This window comes from Hyperolius riggenbachi, chromosome 2 (assembly GCF_040937935.1).
Source record: "Hyperolius riggenbachi isolate aHypRig1 chromosome 2, aHypRig1.pri, whole genome shotgun sequence".
NCBI lineage: Eukaryota > Metazoa > Chordata > Amphibia > Anura > Hyperoliidae > Hyperolius > Hyperolius riggenbachi.
In genome coordinates, this window is record NC_090647.1 from 33,882,267 (window position 1) to 33,900,448 (window position 18,182).

At 44.6% G+C, this 18,182-nt stretch overlaps 1 protein-coding gene across 1 annotated transcript in view; it reads left to right on the top strand.

Moving 5' to 3' along the window:
• LOC137544750 (uncharacterized) overlaps positions 1-18,182 on the top strand; it is a 103,918-nt gene that overhangs the window by 11,777 nt on the left and 73,959 nt on the right. The window contains exons 3-4 of the mRNA XM_068265841.1: positions 3,817-3,870; positions 10,374-12,144. Of these exons, the coding sequence (XP_068121942.1) occupies positions 10,376-12,144 (1,769 nt within the window). The 5' untranslated portion in view covers positions 3,817-3,870; positions 10,374-10,375. The remainder of the gene's footprint in view (positions 1-3,816; positions 3,871-10,373; positions 12,145-18,182) is intronic.

Genomic DNA, 18,182 nt, shown 5'->3' on the forward strand with positions numbered 1-18,182 from the left:
GAGTTCCGGCGATACCGGTTTCAATAAAGAAACGTGAAATACAGGGTGTATTCTGAAACTGCTGGGAAGTTCGAGTTCATAGGATGCTTGTCCTACTCTTCTTTTTATTTTAAAAGGTCCAATAAATTTGGGACTTAATTTTTTGGACGGGCATGAGAGTTTTAGATTCCTGGTTGATAAGTACACACGATCTCCGATTCCCAAGTCCAAATCTCCTCTCCTGTGACAATCAGCCTTCTTCTTGAAGTTCCCTTGAGCCTGAGCCATAGATTGTTGCAGGAGTTGATTATTCTGAGCCAGCCATTTGACTAATTCTTCCACAGCAGGAACCGGAAATTCTTCTATCATTCCAGGCAAAAATGACGGATTGTAACCGTAATTAGCAAAAAATGGGGTTTGTTTAGTAGAAGAATGTACAGAATTATTATACGCAAATTCCGCAGATGGTAACAACTGAGACCAGTTATCCTGTAATCCTGAAATGAAGCATCTGAGGTACTGTTCCAGTGTTCTCCCCAGAATTTTTTTCCAGCCGGGTGGCATGAAAAAGTAGCCGGGTGGGTCGAGATGAAAATGCAGGGCAACTCTGCTTACAGCATAGGAGGAGGTGAGGAGGTGATCACCAAATCTAGCCGGGTGGAGCACCCGGCTAAAAGAGCCTGGGGAGAACACTGTGTTCCAATGTCTGGTTGGTGCGTTCTGTTTGTCCGTTGGATTGGGGATGATAAGCGGATGAGAAATGCAACTGTATATTGAGTAATTGGCATAAACTTTTCCAGAATTGTGACGTGAACTGAGTCCCTCTGTCTGACACAATGTTGTTAGGAACCCCATGCAAACGTACGATCTCTTTGATGAATACTGTAGCCGTGATTCTGGCAGAAGGTAATCCTGTCATGGGAATGAAGTGCGCCATTTTTGTCAATCGATCCACCACCACAAGAATTGTATTTAAACCTTCCGCATTTGGTAATTCTACAATGAAGTCCATAGAAATTGAGTGCCACGGTCTAGGAGGAACAGGCAGAGGATCCAACAACCCCCATGGTTTAAGCTTTGAACCCTTACTCCGATTACACACCTGACAAGACTTAACATATTACTCACAGTCTTTTCGTAGAGCTGGCCACCAAAAAGTGCGCTGAATTAATTCCCATGTCTTTGCACTGCCAAAATGCCCAGTCCACTGATGGTCATGATATAGTTTGAACACTTCCCGTCGATGATCCTCGGGCACGAATATTCTATTCTTGAAGAGCCACAAACCATCCTTGGCCACCAACTGTGCTTTAATTTTATCTGGTGGATCTGAAGTATTTCGACGAAGTTGCTCGATCAGATCAGGTTGTATCAATAGGAAGTTCTGTTTAGAAAGAACAGTGTCCATTACAGGTGACGTATCATCTTCAGGAAACATGCGAGACAACGCATCTGGCTTAGTATTTTTTGAACCAGGTCGATATGTGATATGAAACGAAAATCTTGAGAAAAAAAGTGCCCATCTCGCCTGTCTGGGGTTGAGTCTCTTTGCCGTCTTCAGGTACTCTAGGTTCCTATGATCCGTGTAAATCAGTATATCTTGGGATGCTCCTTCCAATAAATACCTCCATTCCTCTAATGCATATTTGATAGCCAGTAACTCCCTGTCCCCCACGTCATAGTTCCTTTCCGCATCAGACAATTTCTTAGAGAAGAATGCTATGGGATGAAGCACGGCTTTTTCACCTGATCTCTGAGACAAAATTGCACCCACTGCCGAGTCTGAAGCGTCCACCTCAAGGATGTATGGTAATACTGGGTCAGGGTGTCTGAGAATGGATGCAGAAGTAAATAACTCCTTGAGCTTTTCAAAGGCACACTGGGCTTCAGCAGTCCATTTAAACGGAGTGTGTTGCCGGGTTAGATTTGTAATGGGTAAGATGATGGCAGAAAAGTTCCTAATAAACTTCCTGTAAAAATTTGCAAACCCTACGAATCTTTGAACTGCTTTCCGATTGACGGGAGCTGGCCACTGCAGAATGGCTTGGACCTTCTGTGGATCCATGGTGAACCCCTCAGCAGAAATAATGAGTCCCAAGAATTGAATTGTATGTTGTTCGAACTCACACTTCTCGGCCTTTGCATACAGACTATGCAATCGTAATCGTTCCAGTACTTGACAGACTTGTTTCCTATGTTCTTCCAAAGATGCTGAAAAAATCAAGATGTCGTCTAAGTAAACTACTAAAAAGTGATCGATAAATTCCCTTAGTACATCATTAATGAAGTGTTGAAACGTAGCCGGTGCATTACAAAGCCCAAAGGGCATGACCAGATATTCATAATGACCGTAACGTGATCTGAAGGCGGTCTTCCATTCATCTCCTTCCCTTATTCTTACTAGATTATAGGCCCCTCTAAGATCCAGTTTTGTAAAAATCTTAGCATCGCGTAGTTTCTGAAATAGTTCTGGCATCAGTGGTAAAGGGTACCTATTCTTGATCGTGACTTTATTCAATTCCCTGTAATCGATGCAAGGTCTGAGAGTCCCATCCTTTTTCTGTACAAAAAAGATTCCAGCACCCGCAGAGGACTTTGAAGGTCGAATGAAGCCTTTCCTTACATTTTCCTCGATGTATTCTCTCAACACCTCCTGTTCAGGCTCTGATAGAGGAAACATTCGGCTGTAGTATTCTGTCACGTACCTGGAGTTATGGAGACCGTTATGCTGAGGGCAGCAACTCCTGCAACTTACCAACCAAAGGCCCTGAGCTGGGAACAGGGTACTCTGGTTGGCACGGGGCAGAAGTGCTCGCAGAACCAGGAGTAAACCGGAACTGGAGACTTCCGCAGGACGGGTCTGGTACTGCAATGACCCGTACACCAGTGTTGGTCTTGACACGCAGATCCTGTAGTTGGTAGGCAGGAGAGCAGATCCGTGAACAGGCCGGGGTCGGTAACAGAGCGGGTAGTCAGACAAGCAGGATTCGGCAACAGAGCGGGTTCTCAGACGGGCAAGGTTCGGCAGCAGAGCGGGTAGTCGTACGTAGCAAGGGTCAAAGCCAGAGCGGATAGTCAGACAAGCCAAGGTCAACATGGAGCAGGATCAGTGTACAGGCAGACAGAATGTCAGGTCACGGGAACCAAACTAGCTGCAATACTACAGCACAGAGGTCTGGGCTCTCCAGGCTTAAATAGGCCTTTTGGCGCGCACCGCGCAAACGCGCGCACGACGTAGCGTGCCACGCGCGCACGGTGCAACGTGCTGCGCGCGCATGCGCACACACACGAACACGCGCATGCGCAACCACACGCACGCAAACGCACACGCGCACAAACAAGGAAGATGCATAAAACAGACATCCCTGCGCGCGTGTGCGTGGACGGCCCTCACACCAACGCCTTTCAGCGCCAATGCTCACACCGCCCAACGCAACGCGCGCTGGCGAGCACCGACAGACCACCCTGCAGGGAAGCCCGCCGGGACCCCCCAGGACGCCTGCCAGCATCCGCATGTGCCAGCCGCCTCGCCTGGACAGGTAACTGACCGTGACAGTGTGCCCCATACCTCATTATACCTCACCCCTCTGTGTGCCCTATACATCATGCCCTATACTGGCATGAAATGTGGTGCAGTAGATTAGTGAGCTGTCGGGGTTAATAAAGGTGTTCTAAACTTCTGTGCCTGGAATCTGTTCCACCCAAATAATGTTGTGGGATGTTTATGTATAGCTGTCAAAACTTTCTCTCATCCGTTTATACTCTATAAATTCGCTTATATGTTACCCTTACCTTTTTTTTTTTTTCTTTTTTTTTTTTTTTTTTTTTTTTTTTTAGGTCGTTCTTCACCTTTTTTTTTCTTTTGAGAAAAGACAAGCGCTTCAGCTGCAAGTAAGTTCTTTGTTGAAATAATTGTACCTTGGCTACACTTTGATATGTTTGAAAAAGGAGGCCCATGCACCACTTCAAAATTATGCAGCTTTATTGAAAGGCTTGACCTACAGACATGAGTGAACATTAAAATACCTAGAGAGGTTCACATCCCTGGCACTTTTTTCTTTTGGGTGATGTCTGGCCATGCATTGCCAGTCTTATGTGCCCATTAAGGAATGGGTTAAATGCAGTTAAAGGATACCCAAGGTGACATGTAACGTGATGAGATAGACATGTGTATGTATAGTCCCTAGCACACAAATAACTATGCTGGGTTCCTTTTTTTCCTTCTCTGCCTGAAAGGTTTAAAAATCAGGTATGTGGCAATTCCTGTCTGGGTTAGGCCTGGGTCAGACTACAGTGTAACCCTCAGTGACAAGGAATTAGTCATAAAACACTCTCCTAGCAGAAAATGGCTTCTCAGAGCAGGAAAGAGATAAAAAGGTTCAATGGTTCATAGATTTTAGCTCTGGCATACTTCAATGAATGTGTCACTGGGCAAAAACAATAAAACAGTAAAAACTTAAAATAGATTTAATTATAAAATAAAAATGTGGGCTATCTAAAAAAAAAAGTCATTTTTAGAAGGAGGAGGATTGATGCAATTGTTTATCTTATTTTATTTTCACCTCAGGTGTCCTTTAAAGAGGAACTTTAACCAAGGTTCGATCTTGAGTAGCTGTTACCCCCTTTCCACAAGAAATCGCTCCCTTTTCTCAAATAGATCTTCAGTGGGGTCTGCATGGCTGATATTGTGGTGTAACCCCTCCCATGGTGTGATGTCATGGCCTTGGTCCTGACAGTTTGCTGTTTGTGAACCTCGTTGCACTGTGGGAAGTGATGGCTTTTTCCAAATATCAAGCAGTATCTCCCTCTGTGCACAGAACTCTCACTAACAAACTGTCATGGTCCTTGCTAACCATCGGCGTTCTGTTGATCCCGTCACTGGTATCAAGGGGCGAGCAGCCCTAGGCGTGGAGTCTAAGCAGGCACGGGTCTTCTCCAGCGCACCCCGCAAGGGATGATGGGCCGTCTCTCCTAGTGGGTGGCGGACTACTTTGCTGCCTGGTGCCTGCCAGGTCACGACCCCCAGGACTGCCACAACAGTGACTGGAAGAACGGAGGGTACCTGACGGGATAGAAGGGGTCTTGAGCAGAGCAGACCATTGGGCCAAGACAGGCTAGCTGGACAGGACTGGCTGGACAGGAAGGCCTAACCAACAGGGATCCCAGGAAGGACACTAACTGGGGGAGGGGGGGGGGGGGGGGCTTCCAGGAGGGCAGCGGACAGGCAGGGAGAATCCTGGGTAAGGGGCTGACAGCTGCTATCCCAGGAGGGGTGCCGACTGACAGGGTAAGTCCTGGAGATGCTGACAGTCTGAGTACCTCCGGGAAGGGAGCTGACCAGCTAGTAACCCAGGAGGGGGAAGGACAGGCTGGTGGGAATCCCCGGGGTAGCTGAAGAGTTCCCAGAGGGGAACTGGCAGGCTGAGGGAATCCCCAGGTTGATGCAGGTGACTGGAGAGTTCCCTGAAGGGAACTGGCAAGCTGAGGGAATCCTCGAGTTGCCACAGCAGGCAGGGAAGTGAGGCTCGAGACTAACGTGTAGTGCAGGGATCCAGGGAAAGGCACAGGGAGGCAGGCTGGGAAGTGCAAAGCTAAGAGGCAGGGTAAACTGACAGGCAAGGATGATCCAGGGAAGGCAAATGCCGGCAGGCTGGCAGGTAGAGCAATAGGGATTAGCCAAAGGGGAATCTGGAGAGGAGATCCTGGTCGAAGAGGGATTCCAGCAGGGGGACGACTTGGAGACGAAAGCGGCAGGGAGATGCTGTGGCTGTGACCAGGGATGCAAAAGCCATAAGCTGTACGAGTGCAGGACTTAAAGTGTAACTGTCGGGCATAAAATACAAAATCAATTCTTTATTTTTATCTAGTAAACAAGAAATAAGGATGCTAACCAGGTAATACAAAAGTTAAAATCACTATTACTTTTCTGGTTGATAAATGATCATTCCCCAGATTACCTGACTCTTATTTGGTACACAAAAAGGAAGTTGCAGGGCATGCTGGGTTGTCCTTTTTTTGCTGTACTACTTTCCCCTCAGACTTAACTAATGCAGTCTGATTAGCTGAAGCCTCTTTCCCTCCTGTTTCCCCCTCCCACATCTCTGTTCCTCTCTGATTGGCCAATATTTCTCATGCTGAGACAAGGCACTTTCTATAGTGGAGGGCAGGCAATGCATACACAATTGGGCAATACATCTGTTATGTAAGTAGAGCAAGTATTTATCTACGTATATATGTGTTGTTTTTTTTCTGAGATCGTATGGCTGACAGCTCCTCTGGATAGTGTAATGGTTAAGGGCTCTGCCTCTGTCACGGGAGACCAGGGTTCAAATCTCGGCTCTGCCGGTTCAGTAAGCCAGCACCTATTCAGTAGGAGACCTTAGGCAAGTCTTCCTAACACTGCTACTGCCTATAGAGTGTTCCCTAGTGGCTGCAGCTCTGGTGCTTTGAGTCCGCCAGGAGAAAAGCGCTATGTAAGTGTTTGTCTTTGTCTTTTTTAAAATACCCTGCCTCTCAATTACGGAGGGTGCAGTACCGCCTATGGCCACTGCAATAAGAGGGCAGCAGAGGCGCATATGCCTAGCAACAGAGGACGCCAGCTCCAGGAAGCACGTTGTACTGGTGTCCTCCGCCATGCGGAGACAGAAGCGAGGAGAGCAGCGTGGGACTCGGCAGCTGGAGTGTAACGAGCGATCGTTACACTCCGCCGCCCTTGCAGGAGCTAGCGATGGATGCGAGGAGAGGTAAGACTTGAGCAACTGTGACATGAACATTCCGCAGAGATCACCTAGCAGAACTAAAGGTGTCTCCACCTGTGATAAATTTCAGAATGTAAATCGGGGAGAGGAAAGATTTTACAATGGGGCAAACACTGACTACATAATCTATAACTGAATATTGTAAAAAAAATAAGCAATTTTATTCATTATGGTATTTTCACTGCAGACAGAGCATGCAGCCTTCTGCCTTTCCCCCATCCCCTCTCTTCTCTGCATAGGACAGTACATGCACCCCCCAGCCCCGCTCTATAGCACAGCCACCTCCTGCCTCTTTTCCCCTCCTCATAGAACAGTGCATGCAGCCTCCTATCTCCCCTGCCCTTCTTTTCTCCATAGGACAGTATGTGCCACTTCATGACTCCCTTCCCCCTCCTCATAGGAAAGTGTATGCAGTTATCTGCCTCTTCTCCCCCTCCTCTCTCTGTGGAGCTGTAAACGCAGTTCGTCCAAGTTCAGCCTACATGACTATCACAGGCCTCATCAAGAGCGTCCTCTTTAACCATTTCAGCCCGCGGGTATTTTTCACCTTATGGACAAGAGGAATTTTCACATTTCAGCGCTCCTCCCTTTCATCCCCAATAACATTATCACTACTTATCACAGTGAAATGATCTGTACCTTGTTTTTTCCACCACCAATTAGGCTTTCTTTGGGTGGTACATTATGCTAAGAATTATTTTATTCTAAATGCATTATAATGGGTATAATAAGAAAAAAAATAGAAAAAAATCATTACTTCTCAGTTTTCAGCCATTCTAGTTTTAAAATGTTGCTACCATAATTAAAATCTACACATTTTATTTTGCCATTTGTCCCGGTTATTGCAACGTTAAAAGTATAACCCTAGTGTAATGTATGGTGACCATATTTTATTTGGAAGTAAAGGTGCATTTTTGTTAAGTTTTTACAGTGGCTTGCAAAAGTATTCGGCCCCCTTGAAGTTTTCAACATTTTGTCACATTACTGCCACAAACATGAATCAATTTTATTGGAATTCCACGTGAAAGACCAATACAAAGTGGTGTACATGTAAGAAGTGGAACGAAAATCATACATGATTCCAAACATTTACAAATCAATAACTGCAAAGTGGGGTGTGCGTAATTATTCAGCCCCCTTTGGTCTGAGTGCAGTCAGTTGCCCATAGACATTGCCTGATGAGTGCTAATGACAGAGTGCATCTGTGTGTAATCTAATGTCAGTACAAATACAGCTGCTCTGTGACGGCCTCAGAGGTTGTCTAAGAGAATATTGGGAGCAACACCACCATGAAGTCCAAAGAACACACCAGAAAGGTCAGGAATAAAGTTATTGAGAAATTTAAAGCAGGCTTAGGCTACAAAAAGATTTCCAAAGCCTTGAACATCCCACGGAGCACTGTTCAAGCGATCATTCAGAAATGGAAGGAGTATGGCACAACTGTAAACCTACCAAGACAAGGCCGTCCACCTAAACTCACAGGCCGAACAAGGAGAGCGCTGATCAGAAATGCAGTCAAGAGGCCCATGGTGACTCTGGACGAGCTGCAGAGATCTACAGCTCAGGTGGGGGAATCTGTCCATAGGACAACTATTAGTCATGCACTGCACAAAGTTGGCCTTTATGAAAGAGTAGCAAGAAGAAAGCCATTGCTAACAGAAAACATAAGAAGTCCCATTTGCAGTTTGCCACAAGCCATATGGGGGACACAGCAACCATGTGGAAGAAGGTGCTCTGGTCAGATGAGACCAAAATGGAACTTTTTGGCCAAAATGCAAAACGCTATGTGTGGCAGAAAACTAACACTGCACATCACTCTGAACACACCATCCCCACTGTCAAATATGGTGGTGGCAGCATCATGCTCTGGGGGTGCATCTCTTCAGCAGGGACAGGGAATCTGGTTAGAGTTGATAGGAAGATGAATGGAGCCAAATACAGGGTAATCTTGGAAGAAAACCTCTTGGAGTCTGCATTGGTGTTTCACGTGGAATTCCAATAAAATTGATTTTATGTTTGTGGAAGTAATGTGACAAAATGTGGAAAACTTCAAGGGGGCCGAATACTTTTGCAAGCCACTGTACATTCATTACTACTTTTTAGCCCATAATTTAACCATTTACCGCCATCCTAACGTATTAAAACGTCATGCTTACCGCTATTAACAGCAACATGACGTTTTAATACGTCGCGCATTCCCGCCGCTGCTACCGCCGTGTGTCCGCCACTACCGCCGCCATTACCGTCGGGATCCCGTGCTGGGTGATTGGGGAAGAGGACCGAACAGTCCTCTACCCAATCGCAGTGCCTGGAGTGAATGGACGTGACCGCGAACAGCGGCTACGCCCATTCACATAAACAGGAAATGTAACAGTTTAATAAAGTGTAAAAAAAAAAAAAAATGAACACGGCCTATGAGTGTTCACTAGCGCCATCTTGTGGCCAAAAAGTATATTACACCTACAAAATACATCCATTTTCAAGTATATACACATCATTAATAAAATTACACTTCCAACCCTCCCCCCCAAAAAAAACACTTGTAAAAAAAAAAAATCAGCTTAAAAAAAATAAATAAATAGTTGCCTTAGGGACTCAGCTTTTTTTATTCTATATTTTATGGGGGAAAATTAATTTTAATTTATTACATAGGGGCTTGTAATTATGGCCAGAACAAACAGAAAAATAACCACTTATATTTCAAAATAATATACTGTCGCCATACATTGTGGTAGGGACATAATCTAAACGGTTTAATTATCGGGACCACTGGGAAAATAAAACGTGTTTGTTTTATCCACAGGAGAATGTTTAATTTTAAAACTATAAAGGCTGAACACTGAGAAATAATGATTTTTTTTCTTTTTTTTCTGTTTTTCTCATTAAAATGCATTTAGAATAAAAAAATTCTTAGCAAAATGTACTATCCACAGAAAGCCTAATTGGTGGCGAAAAAAACGAGGTATAGATCATTTTCTTGTGATAAGTAGTAATAAAGTTATTAGGGAATAAAAGGGAGGAGCGCTGACAACTGAAAATTGCTCTGGTCCGTTAGGATAAAAACCCTTGGGGGTGAACTGGTTAATAATAATATGCCTTCTTGACATGCATATTTAAAAAAAAAAGGCATTCCCTAAAGTATGTAGGTGTAACTTTACTACTTGGCCACAAGATGTCCCCATTGAGCGCTTCCTATTCGCATTCAATATGTACACTATAAGAAGCAATGTGTTGCTACGTTGTAACTAAGGAAGTGACGCTGTTATCAATGGATGCCTGCGATCACGGTGGCCTACGGGTCTATTTCAGAATGAACACTGTTTTCGAGCTAAAACCAGTGTTCATTCTCGGCAGACATGTTCGGATTGGCACAGGGGACTACATCGTGATCGCGGGCATTTGCCTGCACAATCGCCCGCACAGCACCCCAAACTGCAGGGGTGTGACTAGCTCTTCCCTGCGGCTGCTGCTGCGGATGTGGGGCTCCCAGAGGCAGTAATGGTTAAAGTAATGGTTGAAGGAAACCTGAAGTAAATGTGTATTTATCGTTGTAACCCATCTTAGAACTAGGCAATGTTCCTTTTTCCTTACTTCCCTGGACTTGGTCTAATGTATCCTATATTTTATATATTCTAGATATGCCAAAGTGCGCAGTGACTAGATGCCACCATCGATCAGGAAAAAAGACCACGTACCCTCACATTATTCTTCATCCCTTTCCAAAGAACATAACACACATCCAAGAGTGGCTCCGCCTTGCTGGCGTGGAAGAAGACGACTTGGAACTCATCTCTCTAGAGATCCTCGAGGATAAACGTTCCGACAAGTTCAGAATGTGCTCAGCCCACTTCACCCAAGACTCCTATGTTTGGAAAGGGTCAAAACGAGTTCTCAAAGTAGGCGCCAGACCGAGCAAATTCCCAGAAAAGTCACTGCTGGACTTTGCAAAGCCGCCAATGATGCACAAAATTATCAAGCGAGTCCGGATAAAGAAGAGTCTGGCTCAGGCACCGGTACCAGTGGTCGTACCAGTGAAAGTCAAATGCTTGTGTAAATGTCACGTCCAACTCAAATCGAGACTTGTCAACACAAGCACTCAAACAGAACCTCTTGGCGTTCTTACTCTTTCGTCAGTTGATCCTTGCTTCAGGCTGGTTGAAGGCCAGCAAATTGGCAATGAACATTTCACGATGGGAAAAGACATGGACGCAGTCTTGGTGCCGTCTCTTGAAATAATTCCCGTCAAGGACTCAGAAATGATGGCATTTCAAATAAAAGACGTAGAGAACCCTAATGAAAGGGTTTTGAGACCTTCCCAAAATACCGGGTCACAGGTAGGTGATTCAGAACAGGAGGATGAAATGGACACCAATGAGCTATCTTTTTTCGAGGTCATCACCGTAGACGACTGGGAGTCAGTTGTCACTCAGCTAAAGCAAGCGAGTTCTCAAAGTGAAAATGGCACCCTACATTCCGAGAACACGATTTTAGACAGGACAACCACCGAGAAACCTTCTCCTGTTCCAAAACCAAGTCAGAATGGGGAAGATGATATCCTTGAAATACAGACACAGAATAATGAAACTGGTCATTTTCACGGGGATGCTATCAAGTCAACCTCTGATGGTCTATCAACAGGGAAAAGAGTCCACAAGAAACAGTCTTATGGTAAGAAACATACGGAAGAGGACGAAGAGGGCAAAGTTCAAAGAGAGAAACAAGTAGAAGTTCAAATCCAGGAGGACGGTCCTTGCAACGAAAATGGACATTTATCTACCCAGGGGTCATGTTCACTGACTGATAATGGAACCGGTAACATTCCTCCCACAGTAAAACACAAAAGGAAAAAAAAGAACACCGAAAACAAACTGTCTGACTCGTTAAAACAAACTGATTCCAATGTTTCCAGCTCTGTATCGTCAGATGAAGATAACGTGCCTTTGCCACTTGAGGAAGAATACGCCAAAGAAAAGAAGTATGTTGTCTTTGAATCGTGCCTGGACGAACTTCTGTTCAACATGCGATGTCGACAAGATTACTGCTGCGAGAAGATAAAAGAATTTGATAAACACACGGTGGGGTCCTTGCTGGTGGTCTCTGGGACCTGCTGCAGGGGTCACAACCTTAAGCTTTGGGAAAGTCAGCCTCGGGTGAATGGAGTTGGAGCCGGGAACGTTCTACTGGCAACGCTGCTTGTGTTAACTGGCTCAAGTTTTGCCCAAATCAAGGGACTGTGTGACATCATCTCACTACAGATATTTTCAGAATCCTCTTTCCATCGGTATGAAGACAAGTATATTTTTCCCAGTATCGACCAGTGGATCCAAGAAGAGGACGAATCTAAAATGGCATCAACGGGCCATGGACAAGAAGGAGATGTTACCTTAGATGAAAAGAGGTCCATGTGAACATTGTTCTATTGGAGATGAAACTCCTAAAGGGTTCTAGATTTGAAGGCTGCCCATATTGCCTAGTACACCTCCTCTGCTGAAAGGCGGTCTTTTAGACACTGTAGATTTAGAAGATTAATATAGACATACATTTGCTGATACTGCTTTCCAACTAATGGTCAAAAATGTGTTGTCCTGGAACAATTCAAAGGCATCAAGGTCCAATAACGCATATGACAGGACAGGGAGCTGTTGGCAGCATGTAACAAACTTTCCAAGTGAACCAGAGATGTGAGACCTATGGAAGCTGCCTGCCATATTTATTTCCTTTTTAAGCAATACCAGTTGCTCTGCTGATCCTCTGCCTCTAATACTTTCAGCCATAGACCCTAAACCAGCATATGCAGATCTGGCGTTTCTGACAATATTGTCAGAACTGACAAGATTAGCTGCATGCTTGTTTCTGGTGTACTTCAGACACTACTGCAGCCAAATAGATCAGCAGGGCTGCCAGGCAACTGATATACTTTAAAAGGGAATAAATATGGCAGCTTCCATATCACTTTCACCTCGGGTTCACTTGAAAGAAAACCTGAAGTAAGGGATATGGAGGCTGCCATATTTATTTCCTTTTAAACCATACCATCCAGATAATCTTTCATACATCAGTATGGTGTGAATCCCACACCTGAAACAAACATGTGACTAGTGTAGTCAGACTTCAGTCGGCGCACCTGATCTGCATGCTTGTTCCAGGTGTTTGGCTAAAAGCATTGGCGGCAGAGGGATCAGCAGGACAGTCAGGCAATTTGCATTGTTTAAAAGGAAGTAAATCGGCCTCCATTCAGGTGTCCTAAATGTTATTATTCTCTTGAATAACCTTTCTTAAAGCGGACCTGAATACAGAACTTCCTCTCTGCTCTATAAGATAAGCAACATCATAATAACCCTTAAAGAAAAACATTTCCTTGTTACAGCTAATACAAAGCATGTAATAAATCTGCAGTGTCTACTTCCTGCTTTCATGGAAGCAGACATATTGTTAACATCCTGTGTTTACAAACGAACTCTTTGCCCTGGCAGTCAGCTGACACAGATGAGGGATCAAATTACAACTTTTGCTAAGAGACAGATGAGGGGGAATTAGACAGGCTGAACTCCCTAAATACATACAGGGTGCATTTCTCTATGCTTTCTTTCTGTCCTGTGCAAGAGTTCAGCTCCACTGGACCTGAACTCTTGCACAGGACAGAAGGAAAACTTAGAGAAATGCACCCTGTATGTATTTAGAGAGTTTAGCCTGTCTAATTCCCCCTCATTTTTGACTAATCGCCACTGTAATTTGATCTCTCCACTGTGTCACCTGACAGACACGGCAGCTAAGCTTATTTGAAAGCACAGGATGTTGAGAATATGTCTGCTTCCATGAAAGCAGGAAGTAGACACTGCAGATTTATTACATGCTTTGTATTCGCTGTAACAAAAATGTTTTTTCTTTAAATGTTATTATGCTGCTGCTTATCTTATAGGGCAGAGAGGAAGGTTCTGAGGTCAGGTCCACGTTAAACATAAGTGGTCAGCTCGGTTGCCAGTGTGTATTGGGCAGCACTCAAGAGAAAATTCTGAAGCTGTTGACAAACTTGGATATTGTATGAGCAGCAGTTAAAGGGGCACTACAGCGAAAAACTGTAAAATATGTGCAAACACATACAAATAAGACGTATATTTTTTTTCCCAGAGTAAAATGAGCCATAAACTACGTTTCTCCTATGTTGCTGTCACTTACAGTAGGTAGTAGAAATCTGACAGAAGTGACAGGTTTTGGACTAGTCCATCTCTTTATGGGGGGATTCTCAGGGTTTTATTTATTTTCAAAAGCACTTAGTGAATGGCAGTTGCTGTGTCCAACTGCCAACAAACTGTGTAGTGAGCAAGGAAGCTGGCCAGCATCATTGTTTAAATCCTTTTTAGGGAATATCTTTATAAAGAATAAAAGCCTTGTAGAGAATCCCCTATGAAGAGATGGACTAGTCCAAAACATGTCACTTCTGTCCGATTTCTACTACCTACTGTAAGTGACAGCAACATAGGAGAAAAGTAATTTATGGCTCATTTTACTCTGGAAAAAATATGTCTTATTTGTATATGTTTGCACATTTTAAATTTTACAGTTTTTCGCTGTAGTGCCCCTTTAAGCCTAATTTGAGCAAAAACATCACAATACAGTTTGATTTGAAAGATGTCTCCTCCCCCCCCCCCTCCCCCAAACAAAAAAAGAAATACATTAAGACGCTATCTTGGTAAAATAAGGGACAGAGTTTTTGCCATACTACAAGACAGCTGGTCAAAATAGCGATGAAAGGATGATGACCGTGGTCAATCAGAAGAGAAACACACATCCACAATGACGTACACACCGCCAGAAAGGTCCGTCAAGCACTGCAGTATTCTGAAACTTATATATGTCTTATGTAAGAACATCAGATAAGAGTCCAAAATCAGATGGTCTTCCAAATGAGACAAATGGATGATGATATTTGGCTCATTGTCAACTGAAATACAGGATGTAAAAAAAGTCTATGTTCAAGTTATTGTTTATTTTTGCCTTACATTTAAAAATAAATAGTTTGTCCCTTTAGGGCCAATTTACCCATTGAGTAATATTTTGTCACAGTTGGATATTAGCAGGATCGGGGTCCAGAGATCTCCAAGCATCTCAAGAGGGATAATATAAATGATCCACCAGAAACCTGAACTGATGAATCATCGAGGGAGCAGCTCCTGGAGGACAGTTCAGGGCCATAGGCGGGGACTCCATCTTTTTACATCACAGCTTCCTCTCCAGCACTACCTCCTGGAGAAGGTCATGGTCTGGTCAAACTCTCCACCCAAATGGTTTAAGTTTAATGGCAACCTCAGGGTTCTCTGATGCTACTGGAGGTGTCCTCTCATAAGGAGCACCTGTAACTGCAAATAAAGATGCCAAATGTGTGGAGTTAGGGGGTTGGTCATAGTGGCCACACTTGTATGGCCTGATGGATGGGCCCCTGGGTTATGGGGGTCAACGGGGGGCATGAACAGGTACAGAAACCATGATATGTACTTACGATTCTGCTGTATGGCTTATGGTCTCCGAACTGGTGATCTTTAGAGGCTAGTTCAGGCATGGGCAAACTCGGCCCTTCAGCTGTTACGGAACTACAAGTCCCACAATGCATTTGCCTTTATGAGTCATGACTGTGGCTGTCAGACTCCTGCAATGCATTGTGGGACTTGTAGCTCCTTAACAGCTGGAGGGCCTAGTTTGCCCATGCTTGGGCTAGTTACATTTCACTGGGATTAAGATGACCTGACTTTGACTACTCCTAAGGAGTCTCCCTCCTTTTGCTGCAGAAGGTCTCCAGATTCTGTTTTCCTGTTGCATTTTCTTTAAAGTGTATCCGAGATGAAAAACTAACTATAACAAGTAACTTGTCCATATATCTTATCTAAAGTTTCGATAGTTTACACAGCAAATCTAGCTGCAAACAGCTTCAATAGAAAATGATTATTTCTTCCTGTGATACAATGACAGCGGCCATGTTGTTTGTAAACATTACACAGAGGCAGGCTTATCTGCATCTTGATCACTCAGCCTGAGAAAAAAACCTAATCCCCCCTCCTCCCTCCTCCCCTCTGCCTCTGAAATCAATGGCTAGTAACACCTCCTCCTCCTGCCCAGACTGAGCTCCCATGAGCTCTTGCTACTGCCAAGGCTCTCTGAAAACCTGTGGGCGTGGTTTATTTAGTTTATAGGGAATTAGAGTATTAAAACAAAAACGTATTTGGCTTGAGGAATGCCCTATAAACTATAGGAAAGGAACACAATTATGCAATGAGTAAAAGTTCATCTCGGATCCAGTTTGTCTGTTAAAGGGAACCTGAAACAAGAGGAATATGGAGGCTGACATATTTAGTTTTAAAGAATTCAGAGCCTGGGTGTGCTGCTGATCTACTGCCTCTAAAAAAAAAAAAGCCATAGACCCTGAACAAGCCTGCAGATCAGATGTTTCTCACAAGCTGCATGCTTGTTTCAGGTGGGTGATTCAGACACTACTGATGCCTTAATAATCAGCAGGAAAGGAAATAAATGGGGCAGCCTCCATATACCTCTTGCTGCAAGTGGACCTGAACTTACAACATCCTCTCTGCTCTAAAAGATACGCAACATAATAACCTTTAAACAAAAAAAAACATTTCTTTGTTACAGCTCATACAAATCCTAAAATAAATCCTGCACTGATTCTACTTCCTGATTTATGGAATCAGATATATTGCTAACATCCTGTGCTTTCAAATGAGCTTATCTGCCATCTTTGCCATGGCAGTCATGTGACACTGAGAGATCAAATTACAACTTGTGATTAGACACAAATGAGGGACAATTAAACAGGATAAACTCTCTTAATCCATACAGGGTGAATTTCTCTGTTTTTCTTCTGTCCTGTGCAAGAGTTCAGGTTCCCTTTAACCAGCTGAGCGGTCTGGACGAGCTCAGCTCGTCCAACACCGCCAGAGGCTGCCGCTCAGGCCCTGCTGGGCCGATTTTCACCAAATAAAAAGCAGCACACGCAGCCGGCACTTTGCCAGCCGCGTGTGCTGCCTGATCGCCGCTGCAGCGCGGCGATCCGCCACGTGCAGCGGCGAAAGAGGGTCCCCCCAGCCGCCCGAGCCCAGCGTAGCCGGAACAAACAGTTCCGGCCAGCGCTAAGGGCTGGATCGGAGGCGGCTGACGTCAGGACGTCGGCTGACGTCCATGACGTCACTCCGCTCGTCGCCATGGCGACGAGGTAAGCGAAACACGGAAGGCCGCTTATTACTTCTGGCCACCGGAGGCGATCGGAAGAACGCCTCCGGAGCGCCCTCTAGTGGGCTTTCATGCAGCCAACTTTCAGTTGGCTGCATGAAATAGTTTTTTTTTTATTTAAAAAAAACCCTCCCGCAGCCACCCTGGCGATTTAATCAGAACGCCAGGGTGGTTAATACCTCCAGTTTAGGCACGGTTTCCTCATATGCTCATGTTTGTAAAAAAATAAAGATAAAAATGGCAGATGTCTCGTCAGCGACTTGTGTATGCATGGTTCACTTTGTCAGTCTGAACCACACCCCTTTTTGTCACATGTGTATGCAGGGGGGGAGTGATTGACACTGTGCATCCCTGTTTAATAAAGGCCTATTTTAATTTACGAGAATGAGATAGGAGAGCATAGCTTCAGACTGATAGGGCAAGGGCAGGGAGTGAGCAGGCAACTGGTGGTTGCTGAGGTGGAGAGAAGAATCTATGAATTGGTCCAGTGGACAATTTGCATAATTACATTGAATGGATGTTCTTCTAATTGCATATTAACCCTTGGAGAAATTGTGTTTATTAAATGTCTAACACAAATCCACATGTACCACACTAGTCAGTAGGGATGTAATTAAGGTGCAAATAATTTTGAGATGGTTGAGGATTATTCTAATTATTATGATAATTTGTTATTATGAAAATCTATTCAAATCTTGCAGTTAAAGCATTTGATTGGTCCATTTTCAGGCTGCATAGATTTGCAGTAAAATTTGCATAATTCTGCATCAACGTAGAATCCTTTGCATATTTTAAGTCCAGTAGAAAATTTTTCTGAGCCAAAACTTTGTACATAGTGGCCATAGCCGGCCTTTGATATGAGCGACTGGAGCTGAGCTTCCAAGGGGGCGCCTATAGCTGGTTGCCTATACTGAGGGCACCTACACCTGACTTCCTATACTGGGGACACCTATAGCTGGCTGTGACAATCCAGCCCCGCGATCCCGTCGAGATCTGCTCCCGTTAGCGTACGCAGGAAGTACGGGCGCAGACGGACAACGAGACCGGTTGCTGGATCGTCAGAGGGAAGAAGAAAAGGGCGACAGAGCGTGCCAATCCCGTCTAATCTGCTCCCGTTAGCATACGCAGGAAGTACGGTGAACAGACTGACAATAAAGATTGGTCGCGCCGCTGCCGACAATATGTAATGGGACAAACATCCACCAATCC